The 12,206-nt window shown below is 39.5% G+C and overlaps 1 protein-coding gene and 1 long non-coding RNA gene across 2 annotated transcripts; both read left to right on the top strand.

Annotated features, from left to right (window-relative positions):
- The first annotated feature begins 613 nt into the window (after window positions 1–613).
- LOC105440886 lies at window positions 614–6,757 on the top strand. The gene is made up of 2 exons (XM_030978546.1): window positions 614–774; window positions 1,194–6,757. The coding sequence occupies exon 2, from the start codon at window positions 1,337–1,339 to the stop codon at window positions 6,755–6,757; it is 5,421 nt and encodes a 1,806-aa protein (XP_030834406.1). The 5' UTR covers window positions 614–774; window positions 1,194–1,336.
- A 1,410-nt stretch (window positions 6,758–8,167) lies between these two features.
- LOC580084 lies at window positions 8,168–9,026 on the top strand. The gene is made up of 2 exons (XR_004062623.1): window positions 8,168–8,574; window positions 8,994–9,026. It is a non-coding gene; the product is annotated as an uncharacterized LOC580084 (long non-coding RNA).
- Window positions 9,027–12,206: the final 3,180 nt, after the last annotated feature.

Below are 12,206 nucleotides of genomic sequence, written 5' to 3'. Positions count from 1 at the left end.
TAGTTTGTTCTAAAATTGAATGTGAAAGTGTTTACAATGTGATGATGGAACCGAATAAAAAACGATCTATACCTTTCGAGTGAATTATGATTATACATAACAAATATCAATCTAAAAACACATGCAGCATTCTCTTAATATTAATTTAATATTACTACTTAAGTATGGGGTGCAATTTACTCGTACACTCATTAACTCAGTAGATTTAGAGGTATGATAAAATTCGATACAATCATGACAATAGTATTTTAAAGAAAATCACATGAATAATAAACAATGTATTAACCTATTCGTACAGTTTTGGGCATCAGATATTTTCTAATTCTAGTTTTTCCTTTATATTTAGATATTTTTACATACAAAAATTATTAAAGAATATATTTTTCCTTTAACACAGCGAAAATAAACCCATATATATATACAAACCTTCATCAACTTTGATCCACGAAAGCTATTGACGGTGTACGCCTCCTTTTCTTCTGAGAAAGGACTCTTTATTGCTAATTAATTGGGATCTTTGTACCATTTCCGATTAGGCTATGTTCATGTGTTAGCACTTCAACTTTTGATTTACCCTGTGTGGAGTACAGGATGACGTTTTTGCTTTAAGCCGATTCTTGTGATGTCACAGGCGTCGCTTTGTAGAAAGTGTATGGATTAAGTCGCTTGAGGGCGTACTGGATTTTGTGTGTTACTGATTTTCCACGTCATGGGATAGTTGCCTCCCAGAGTTGCCTAAGTTTTCGTTTAATTTTGTGATACAAGCCCAATGATGTAAGTAGAAATGAATATGTTATCTTGAAGTTTATGAGTTATATTGTCTTTACAGCTAGATAGCTTAATGAAATATGATGTTTATGACACTAATTTGAGATGATGAAATATGACATGAATGAGTCGTTCAAGTGAAAGTTTGTACACGTGTATGTAAGTTACGTAATTGTCGTGCACGGTAGTGCGTCTAAATGTACATGTACGTAGTAGTATAATGATATGACCTTGAAGAATGACAAAGTCACCGTCGGTGCGTCATTAATTGTTGCATGTATTTACCGTAGTCAGTGAAGAAAGCATTGTTTGTTTTCCTTTGTTATGATAACAGATAGTTATTAGGATTTGATACATGATATGTTATTTTCATGTCTGTTTATGCAAGTTGACTTATTATTGTTTATCCTTTTATTAAATCGCAGATTGAACCTTGCCTGCTACAGTCTATAACCAAATTACAGTGCATGGTGTCATTACTATGGGTCTTGGGCAACTATAGTTAGTTCGCCAAATCGTCCACCACAACAGTTCAATATCAACTTGTGTGACTGTCATATCCTCCATCATGAGCGTAACCGGCATTGATATGAGCACAGATCCAGAGGTTACCTTCAAGGACCACAAGTCGGACAGTATTAGACCTGAGGACTCAGCTAGCCAAAGGGGGAGTAGCACCACCTCGGCGAGTTGGAGGATACGGGCGAAGGCTAAGAGAGCTGCCTTAGCCGCAGAAGTAGCAGCTCTTAAAGACCAACAAGAACTTGAGATAGAAGAAATGAAGCTTAAACAACGGAAAGCTGAGCTTCTTCTGAAGACTAGATTAAAGATCGCTGAAGCGGAGGAAACCGTATATAGAGGTACTCGGTCCATAGAACAGAAGACTGAGCCTTCCAAGTCTGAACCTTCACAACAAGGTTCATCAACTCCTGCTAGAATGAAGCCAGCAAGTGAAAACCAGATACTGACCAGTCAAGATGATAAGATAACTGGAAAGATGGACTCTGACATCTTACATCATCTACAGCAAGGACAGAGACAACATCAACAGCTGTTGGAAGCCATCACAATTTCAAGTACCAACATTATGTCTTTTGATGGTAACCCGTTGAATTTCTTTGAGTTCATACGATCATTTGATAGTGTCATTGGAAATTCGTCATTGGACAATAACGCCAAGCTGCTCAAGTTGTATCATCTTTGTACTGGAGCTGCCAAAGACATAATCCAATGTTGTCTCATGATGCATCAAGATGATGGGTACTTTCATGCCAGAACGCTTCTGATGGATCGCTTTGGAAGTGACCATAAGATCAGTGACGCCTGGATTAGGAAGGTCACGGAAGGTCCAGTTATTCAGAGCAATCCTAAACATCTGAGGGATTTCGCCGATCAGCTAAAGACCTGTGCTGAAACTTTGATGGCCCTTGGGATGCTTCACGAGATGAGCAGCAGAAGTGAGCTGGTGAAGGTCATTGAACGTTTGCCATTCCATCTGAAGAGCCGGTGGTTGCGTTTCGTAAAGACCATCAGGGATAGTGGCAGACAGCCTAACATCCAGCATGCAGTTGAATTCATCACCGGCGCAGCTGATGAACTCAATGATCCTGTATTTGGAGCCTTACTTATAGGTGGACCAAAGAATCTAGGAAGTACAAGGAGTGTAAAGGAAAGAACTGTGTCAGGTAGAGGTCAGGCAAGCATGTTTACTACCTCTGTGAATTCATCGACCAAGAACTGCATCATGTGTCAGGACAGTCATGACCTTTTCGGTTGCCAGGAATTTAAAGCCATGGAGCCTGATGAACGCTTTGATTTTGCCTTCAAGAACAGGCTTTGTTTCAATTGCTTGTTACCTGGTCATGTATCCTCAAAGTGCATCCTTAATAGGACCTGCTCAGTCAAGGGGTGCAATCAAAGGCATACCAAGTTCCTCCATACCGGGAGGAGGATGAGACCATCTTCAGGAAATCCTACACCTTGGAGAACAAGAAGGGAATCGAATGACTCATCAACTCAAACTGACTATGATGTAGCATCTCATGCTAGTTCCAATGCCACGAGGGCCGGAGGTTGCAGAGTAGCCCTTCCTATAATTCCGGTTACTGTCAGTGCTGCAGATGGTGGAGAAAGCATTGAGACCTTAGCTTTGCTGGACCCTGGATCTACGAACTCATTCTGTCTGCAAGAATTAATAGATGTGCTCCAGACAAAGGGGAAAAAGAAAGTCATTCAGGTCTCAACACTGGAAAGCCCTAAAAGAGCAATGGAATGTGAAGCTGTCAAGTTGAGGGTTAAAGGTTCCACAGCAGACAAGAAGATAGAGGCTGAATTTCTAACTCGTCCGAGCCTTAACATCAGTACTGCAAAAATGGCCAGGGAGGAAGATATTTCGAAATATCAACATCTTTGTGGCATTGATCTTCCAGTCACGGGGAAGAACCAAGTAACCATACTGATTGGACAAGATGTGCCTGAAGCCCTGATGCCACTTGAAATCAAAGCAGGTAAACCTGGTGAAGTTTATGCTGTCAAGACAATACTTGGATGGACGTTAAATGGTCCACTTGGAAATGGAAGTAGTTTACAGAGTTTTCAAGCCTCGTCTAGCTTCATCTCTGATGATGGTAACATGCTCCTGGAAGAACAAGTTCACAAATTTTGGAAGCTAGAAGGGACAGAATACCTTCATGATAATGAAAGGAGCATGTCCATCAATGATCAGAAAGCCTTGAAGACCTGGCAGGAAGGAGTTTGCAGAGATGGTGATCACTATCAACTTCCCATTCCATTTCGGAAGAGGCCTGAAGATCTGCCAAATAACATCCAAGTTGCACTAACCAGACTAGAGTCACTGAAGAGAAGACTGGTAAAGGATGATTGTCTACATGCTAAGTACAGTGAAGGAATGAGGTCTTTGTTGGATGAAGGGTATGCTGAAGAGGTTAAGGACCAGGATCTTGGGAAGGATGAAGGAGTCTGGTACTTACCGCATCACCCGGTATTCAATCCAAATAAACCAGAAAAGACAAGAATTGTCTTCGATTGTGCTTCCAAGTACAATGGAACTTCTTTGAACGTTGCGGTACTTCAAGGTCCAGACTTGACGAACAACCTTCTTGGTGTTTTGCTCAGATTTCGCCAAGAACCTATAGCCATTATGGGAGACATAAGGGCAATGTTTCACCAAGTTAGAGTCCCACCAGAGCAGAGAGACTTTCTTCGCTTCCTGTGGTGGCCAGAAGGAGATCTTATCCAACATCCTAAGGCTTACAGGATGTGTGTTCACCTATTCGGTGGGACATGGAGCCCAAGTGTTTGTAGTTTTGCCCTTAGACATACAGCTGAAGAATTCAAGACCGAATATTCTCCAGAAGCAGTGGATGCTGTCGGTCGTAACTTCTATGTAGATGACTGTCTCGTTTCATGCAAAACAGAAGATGATGCAATCAAGCTTGTAGCTGAACTCATGACGCTGCTCAAGAGGGGTGGATTCGAAGTGACCAAGTGGATAAGCAACAGCCCAGCTGTGATCAAGTCTGTGCCTTTGGAAGATCGAGCTAAAAACATTGTGGGACTCGATTTGAATCGGGATGCCTTACCAGCAGAAAGGGCACTTGGAGTAACATGGGATGTAGAACTGGACTGCATCACCTATAAGATCACCCCCAAGGGCAAACCAGTAACGAGGAGGGGAATTCTGAGTGAGATAGCATCAATATATGACCCCTATGGATATGCCAGTCCATTCGTCTTGGTTGCCAAGAGAATCCTCCAGGATCTAACTGCTCTGAAGCTTGGATTTGATGACCCAGTCCCAGATGAACACCATTCCAGGTGGCTAAAATGGAAAGAATGGCTTCCCTTAATGAGCAACTTCAGAGTGAGCAGGTGTTTCAGACCCTTTGATGATGTGAACGAGTACCAACTGCATCATTTCTGTGATGCATCTGAGTCGGCGTACGGTGTAGTGTCTTACCTGCGCATGACCAGTGAAGGAGGACAAGTCCATTGCAACATAATTCTGGCTAAAGCAAAATTAGCACCTCTGAAGAAGATGACAATACCTCGCTTAGAGCTCATGGCGGCAGCACTTGCAGTCACAATGGATAGAAAGATCAGAAAGGAGCTGGACTTTCCCTTGAATGAGTCTGTCTTTTGGACAGATAGCACAATAGTCCTCCATTACATCCGCAGTGACAACAAGCGCTTTCGGACATTTGTGGCTAACAGGATATCTACCATCCGTGATGCCTCGGAGCCCAGGCAGTGGAGATATGTCAACACAGAAAAGAATCCAGCTGATGATGTATCAAGAGGTCTAACGCCAGACAAGCTCAATGGCAGATGGCTCAAGGGACCATCCTTCCTATGTGCTGATGAGATGGAATGGCCTATCGCTCCAGCTGATCTGCAAGTGCCACCAAGTGATCCAGAAATCAAACCACCTACAGAAAATGCCAGTGCATTCACAACTCAGTCAGAGGAGAAGTCATTGGAAAGGCTTATCAACACATATTCCTCCTGGTATAAGCTGAGGAGGGGAGTGAGCTGGCTATTGAAGTTCATGCAGTGGTTGAAACTCAAAGGAAAAACCCAGACAGAGCAAGAGCTGAGGGACTTCAAAAGGATCAGTTACGACGACATGCAGAAAGCAGAGAAGAGAATTTTGCATTACGTGCAAAAATGTTTCTTCCAGAAGGAGATTGAATCATTGACCGATTCAGATGGTAAAGTGACAAAGACAAGTCAACTCTACAAGCTGGACCCTAAGATAGACGAGGGTCTTGTTAGAGTTGGAGGAAGATTAGAGAGATCAGCTCTACCATTAGAAGCCAAACACCCAGTCGTCTTACCCAAGGGAAGTCACGTGTCAGATCTGATCTTGAGAGATGTTCATGTAAAGGCAGGGCATAGTGGAAGAAATTATGTCCTTTCTGTGCTCCGTGAGAAGTATTGGATGCTTGGAGCAGGAGCAGCTATCAGGAGCATGATTAGCAGATGTGTCATGTGCAGGCGGCAAAGAGGGAAGATGATGAGTCAGAAGATGGCTGACCTGCCTGAGAATAGACTGTTACCTGACGAGCCTCCATTTTCCAAGGTTGGCATTGACTATTTCGGCCCCTTTGAGGTTAAAAGGGGTCGCAGCATGGAGAAGAGATATGGAGTCATGTTTACATGTCTTACCACACGCGCCATTCATTTGGAAGTCGCTCATTCTTTGGATACGGACTCTTGTATCAGTGCCATTCGTCGTTTCATCGCTCGCAGGGGCAATATCAAGGAGATGCTCTCAGATAATGGCACTAATCTTGTGGGAGCAGAGAGAGAGCTAAAGAGAGAAATAGATGGATGGAACAAAGCTCAAATCAGCGCAGACCTGCTCCAGAAAGGCATCAAATGGACATTCAACCCACCCACTGCTTCCCATTTTGGAGGAGTCTGGGAAAGGCAGATTGGGACTGTGAGAAAGCTCATACTGGCAGTAACTAAGCAACAGGTGCTCTCAGGTGAAAGTCTGACAACTCTCTTCTGCGAAATTGAGAGCATCGTCAACAACAGGCCTCTAACAAGTGTATCAGATGATGTCAATGATCTTGAGGCCTTGACTCCCAATCACCTACTTCTGCTGAACAGGAAGCCGCAACTGCCACCAACAGTGAAGGACAGATCAGATGTATACTCGAGAAGGAGGTGGCGTCAAATACAGTATCTCGCCGACGTATTCTGGAGGCGCTGGTCTAGAGAGTACTTACCGCAGTTGCAAAGAAGAGAAAGATGGGTACCATCGCATCGCAATCTTCAGATTGGTGACTTGGTGCTGGTTGCCGATGCAAACACTCCGCGGAATTCGTGGCTGCTGGGAAGAGTACTTCAAACTTTCCCAGACAAGAAAGGCTTCACCCGTAGTGCAAACATCAAGACGAAGAATAGCGTAATTGTTCGTCCTATCTCGAAATTGTGCCTGATTTTGGAAGGAGATTGTTAATTGCCCTCATTTGGAATTCATGGATCGTGTGATGTTTAATCATATGATAAGAAGGAGAAATTTGAGATATATAAATTTTGTGATCGAGGAAAATTTTTGTGTCTCAGAGGATGTCGTCGCAGAGATATGATCATATGAAGATCGTTTGTCAGTGATTTTTGATTGGAAATCAGAAGGATCCAATTAGAGCAGAAATGTTATTATCATGAAATGTGATGTCATGATGTCGCCAACATTTATTTTACGTGAAAGTGTCAAAATGTGACAATTCGTATTCAACGCGAGGATATAATTTTTTGTTGAGATATGAATCGTCTAGTGATCTGGAACTCTCCGACGATTCAGATTTAGTCACCATAGCAACTCAACAGTGACTGATAACTGAGAATTGAGAAACTGAACGGCTTACAAGAAGAGGACATAAACTGATACATTTATAGAAAAATGACTGTTTGCTATTCAAAGACTCATGAACTAATGAACATTAGTGTATTACACCTGAAGTTATGGAGTAATTTGCAAATTTTGACACGATTTGTTATTTTCCAGTGTAAAATGTAAACATGGCATTTAGCAGCATTTAAGTTGCAGTAAATGTGCAGTTGTAGCTTCAGTGATTATCAGATTACTGTATATACAATTATGTAAATGTATTGCTTCATTTAACATTCTGGTTTAAGATAAAATTTATTTCAGAATTGGTTTGCATATCATTTTCTTGTTAGTATAGTGGTAAAGTGGTAAAAGAATATTCCATATTCTGACACAGAAAATGTGAGTTATGTGTAGAAAGGTTCTACTAGTTGTCATGTTGATTAATGCAATATATGCAAATTTTATTTGAAAGTATGACTGATTTTCAGGAATTAAGCATAATGGGAAATTTATCATTCCTCATGTCAAGGCACATGTATTATACATGTAGTTTGCCTTTTAGTACAGTGTTACAAATACAAAGGGTATTAAAATAGGAAAGGTCAAGAGTTCAGCTCTTCATGTGAAGCTCGAGTAGAAAGTTACTTACAAACATAAAATGTGTGTTTACGGTACAGTCTAGTTGTTGGTTGTATGTTTAACTTGACACATCACTCTCAGATCTCCCATCGTCTGAGTCAGTAAGAGGATTTAGTTTTGGATTAAAACATTTTTAGTGTCATTCCTGGTGTCGGGAATTATAGTGAGGAAGCAGCGTGGTTGCTTACAGTTATCTTTGGAGTCGTCGATGTTTACCAAAATGATTCTAAATTCTGACAAGGAATGTTGGGAGTTCTGATAGGGTTGTCATGGTGATGTTGAGAAGGATATTTGCTTTATGTAGTGCATTTGATATACACTTGGGGCATTTTATGCAAAATGTCAAAGCTTTTGAAATTACTTAGTTTGCTGAAAAGAAACTCTTCAGATATTAATGGTCAAGATCATTAAATAGGTTAAAGGTGATTAGTTATTTAAAGGTGTGAAGAAAAAAAAGGTCACTTGAACAGTATAAGAAGTTGAAGAATTTAAAGGAACAATGATTTATTGCGAGTAGCAATTGTGGATAGACTTAATTTTGAAATGTTTCAAATGAACAAAGTATTGTTAAATGTTCAGAAAGGCTTCTCATTTAAGAGGGCCGGAATGTGGAGTACAGGATGACGTTTTTGCTTTAAGCCGATTCTTGTGATGTCACAGGCGTCGCTTTGTAGAAAGTGTATGGATTAAGTCGCTTGAGGGCGTACTGGATTTTGTGTGTTACTGATTTTCCACGTCATGGGATAGTTGCCTCCCAGAGTTGCCTAAGTTTTCGTTTAATTTTGTGATACAAGCCCAATGATGTAAGTAGAAATGAATATGTTATCTTGAAGTTTATGAGTTATATTGTCTTTACAGCTAGATAGCTTAATGAAATATGATGTTTATGACACTAATTTGAGATGATGAAATATGACATGAATGAGTCGTTCAAGTGAAAGTTTGTACACGTGTATGTAAGTTACGTAATTGTCGTGCACGGTAGTGCGTCTAAATGTACATGTACGTAGTAGTATAATGATATGACCTTGAAGAATGACAAAGTCACCGTCGGTGCGTCATTAATTGTTGCATGTATTTACCGTAGTCAGTGAAGAAAGCATTGTTTGTTTTCCTTTGTTATGATAACAGATAGTTATTAGGATTTGATACATGATATGTTATTTTCATGTCTGTTTATGCAAGTTGACTTATTATTGTTTATCCTTTTATTAAATCGCAGATTGAACCTTGCCTGCTACAGTCTATAACCAAATTACAGTGCATGGTGTCATTACTATGGGTCTTGGGCAACTATAGTTAGTTCGCCAAATCGTCCACCACACCCTGTGTGTTACTCTTATTTATCGTGAATGAAATATGTTACGAAGACGACATAGGCGGTATGGGATACATGTTAGTATAATTATGTAGTGGTTGTTTTAGCCTTAGCTTCTAGTGCTGTGGGAAGGGTATTGGTATATTGAGGATCATCGGATTCGTTTTTAGACGCCTTTTCGTCTGTATTCACATTTACCGCCCCAGAACACGTTCGAGTAGAACTAGGACTTACAATCTTGATTGTCTGGGTCGTTTTGCAGCGCACTTTCATCGGTCAAGTCCCTATTTACATCGATAGCCTCAGGACACTTTCGAGTAGCACTAGGATTGATGTATTCGTCATTGCCGGTGGGAGAAATCGGCTTCATGTCCATATAGTAGCTTGTAGTTGTGTCATTGTCGGTGAGAGAAATCGGCTTCAAGTCCATGTAGTAGCTTGTAGTTGTGTCATTGTCGGTGCGAGGAACAGGCTTCAAGTCCATGTAGTCGCTTGTAGTTGTGTCATTGTTGGTGCGAGGAACAGGCTTCAAGTCCATGTAGTTGCTTGTAGTTGTGTCATTGTTGGTGCGAGGAATAGGTTTCAAGTCCATGTAGTCGCTTGTAGTTGATTTGGAGGCGTGAGGTGGAGGTACTGGTGCTATTTCAGCATATTCTCCCTGGTCCGCCTACAATAATATTTTCAAGCAAAATACGTAAAGTGAATTTCAAAATATCAAAATATATAATTCCTTTATTCAGAGTAGGCCTATGTATCAATGGTTTGCACTTAAATTCCTTTGAACGGTACCTGAGCCTTTAAAAAAAAATTGAGTATATCAGTAGCTTGTAATTCAAAGAGGCAAAGCATTAAACCAAAACACAGCGGCGTGTATTAAAAGGAAATATGGCGCCAGGGGCGAACATAAACATTTTGTCCCGACCTTTATAAGGTTTTCTGTTCAAAATACAAACAAGATTTCATCAACCGAACCTGAGATTGGTAATCAACTTTTGAATAACTGTACATTTATGTGTAGGAGCAAAGTGACCAAGCAGTAGATATTCCTTATTTCATTTCATTTTTATTTTTTTCAAAACGAGTTCCCGTGCATTCTAAAATTCAGAGTTGTTAAAAGCAGCTCAGTAACTGATTTTCAATTTTGGTTACATTTCAATTGAAAACAAAGAAATAAATTACCTTTTAACTTGACAATTAAATTCATGGGGTTTAATTATGATTAAACTGGGTCATTAAAATGTTTTGATTTCTGTTAAGAATGCTGAATGTGTGTAGATAAGTTGTTTCCACAAGACGCAGTTGAAGATTAACCGATATGCATGTATTTCGCAATGAAACTACGATTGATTAAGTAATGCTATTTTTATTTCCCTTAACACTATTTTTTAATATCATATCAGTAAGTAATGCAAAATAATAGACCTACCATTTGACCTACTGGCTGATTGTGTTTTCCATTGTCTGCTTGGAGTGCACAGAATAAAATTAAATGTAAAGAAGAGTCATGTTAATGCAAGCACATATTTTAGCATAGATACCTTTTAAAAGTTGACTGCCATTAGAAAATTTGATTAATTTTATATTGAAAACAATATCCATGATTACAGATCAATGAATCGATCCGTTTAAATTAAAAACATTGTAAACAATAAATTTATGTGAATAAAAATCAAACTTAAAGTATCCTAATTCATATTCCTCCGACTAGCAGTTAGCCTCTCCTTTATCCTATGTTGATCTTTATGACTGTATTCTTGTCCTGCTTGGAACTATACTAATTTGAAATGTGTTTTTTCCCATATTTTCTTATACCTCAATTTCTGTCTCAGTATTAACACTGTTATTTGCCATCATGAATGCTACAGCGACTACAACAACAATGTACGAGAGATCAGGATAGAAAGGGTGAGATTTTATGGGTAAACATAGTTGGTAAGAAAATGTGAAAGTGTAAGGATTATTTATGATAAACAGGAGTGCACAATTTATGAGCAGCGGGAAATAGAAATAGTTATACAAATAAGGAAGGTAAATTAATACAAACGAAATAAAAAGCTTTATAAACCAAATGTATTTAAACAAGAAATAAAAAATAAAAATCTCAGTGGGGATATGAATGCTATCTAAGGGCAGAAAAAGTAATCAAAATACACATAAATAAAAAGAAAGAGAGAAGAAGAAAAGAAACACAACATAAAACAAAAATAAAAATCAAGAGGTGGCGAAATAAAAAGGAAACGTAACAAGAATTTGAAGACTGAAACTTCAAGACAAAACTTTTAAAAGGGAATGGGGAATGTATTTTTTTTAATTTGGAGGTGAACGAAGGGAGTCAGCTGCTTTACGACATACCCTTCTTTCGTTTCATACAGCATAACACTCCATAGAAGTACATCAAACCCAGTGAAATCAGCAAGATGAAGCCAGCTGAGACAATCACTCCAATTGCGATTATCATGTAAGGAAGTTTAAGTTTAGTTGATGGCTGCTTCTCAACTGGTGAGTCTAGGACGACACAATACCATGACTATAATGTTGTGGTTATTGGTTTTCTAAAAAAAATTGTAGGAGATTGGTTTAATGGCAAATTTAGTTATATTCATGGTTTATTTATGGATGTTTCTTTCACATCTCTATATCATTTGTGTTTAAAATAACGTTATACGAAACCATGTAGGAGGATGTGTTGTGTTTGACAGAGTTATCTATTACTACTACCCCACCCCCACACACACATATTAATCCACACACACCCCCATGTATATCCATCCACACCTGCACACATGCATGCTTATTATCCCGAACAAATAAATATTGACACGAACCCAAGACATAGGAATTCATCTATACCCATGTGCATGTAATATGTGAATCTTAAAGCACATGTGAACCTACCCATATATGGATCCACCCACACAAACATGTACATCCAATCCACACATACACACATCCAGAAACTCGTCCACACAACACACACGCGCACACAAACATGTGAAAACGTTCAAAATAGTCTCCTTTTATTATGATTAATTATACAAAAAAGGATAACAGCTTTACCTGTTATATCAGCTGGTGTACTGCATAGTCCCCTTCCAAAGGTCACCAAAACTGTGTCAT

This window comes from Strongylocentrotus purpuratus, unplaced genomic scaffold (genome assembly GCF_000002235.5).
Source record: "Strongylocentrotus purpuratus isolate Spur 01 unplaced genomic scaffold, Spur_5.0 spur5_scaffold_1, whole genome shotgun sequence".
In the NCBI taxonomy this organism is placed as follows: Eukaryota; Metazoa; Echinodermata; class Echinoidea; order Camarodonta; family Strongylocentrotidae; genus Strongylocentrotus; species Strongylocentrotus purpuratus.
This window is presented reverse-complemented; position numbering and strand designations above follow the sequence as displayed.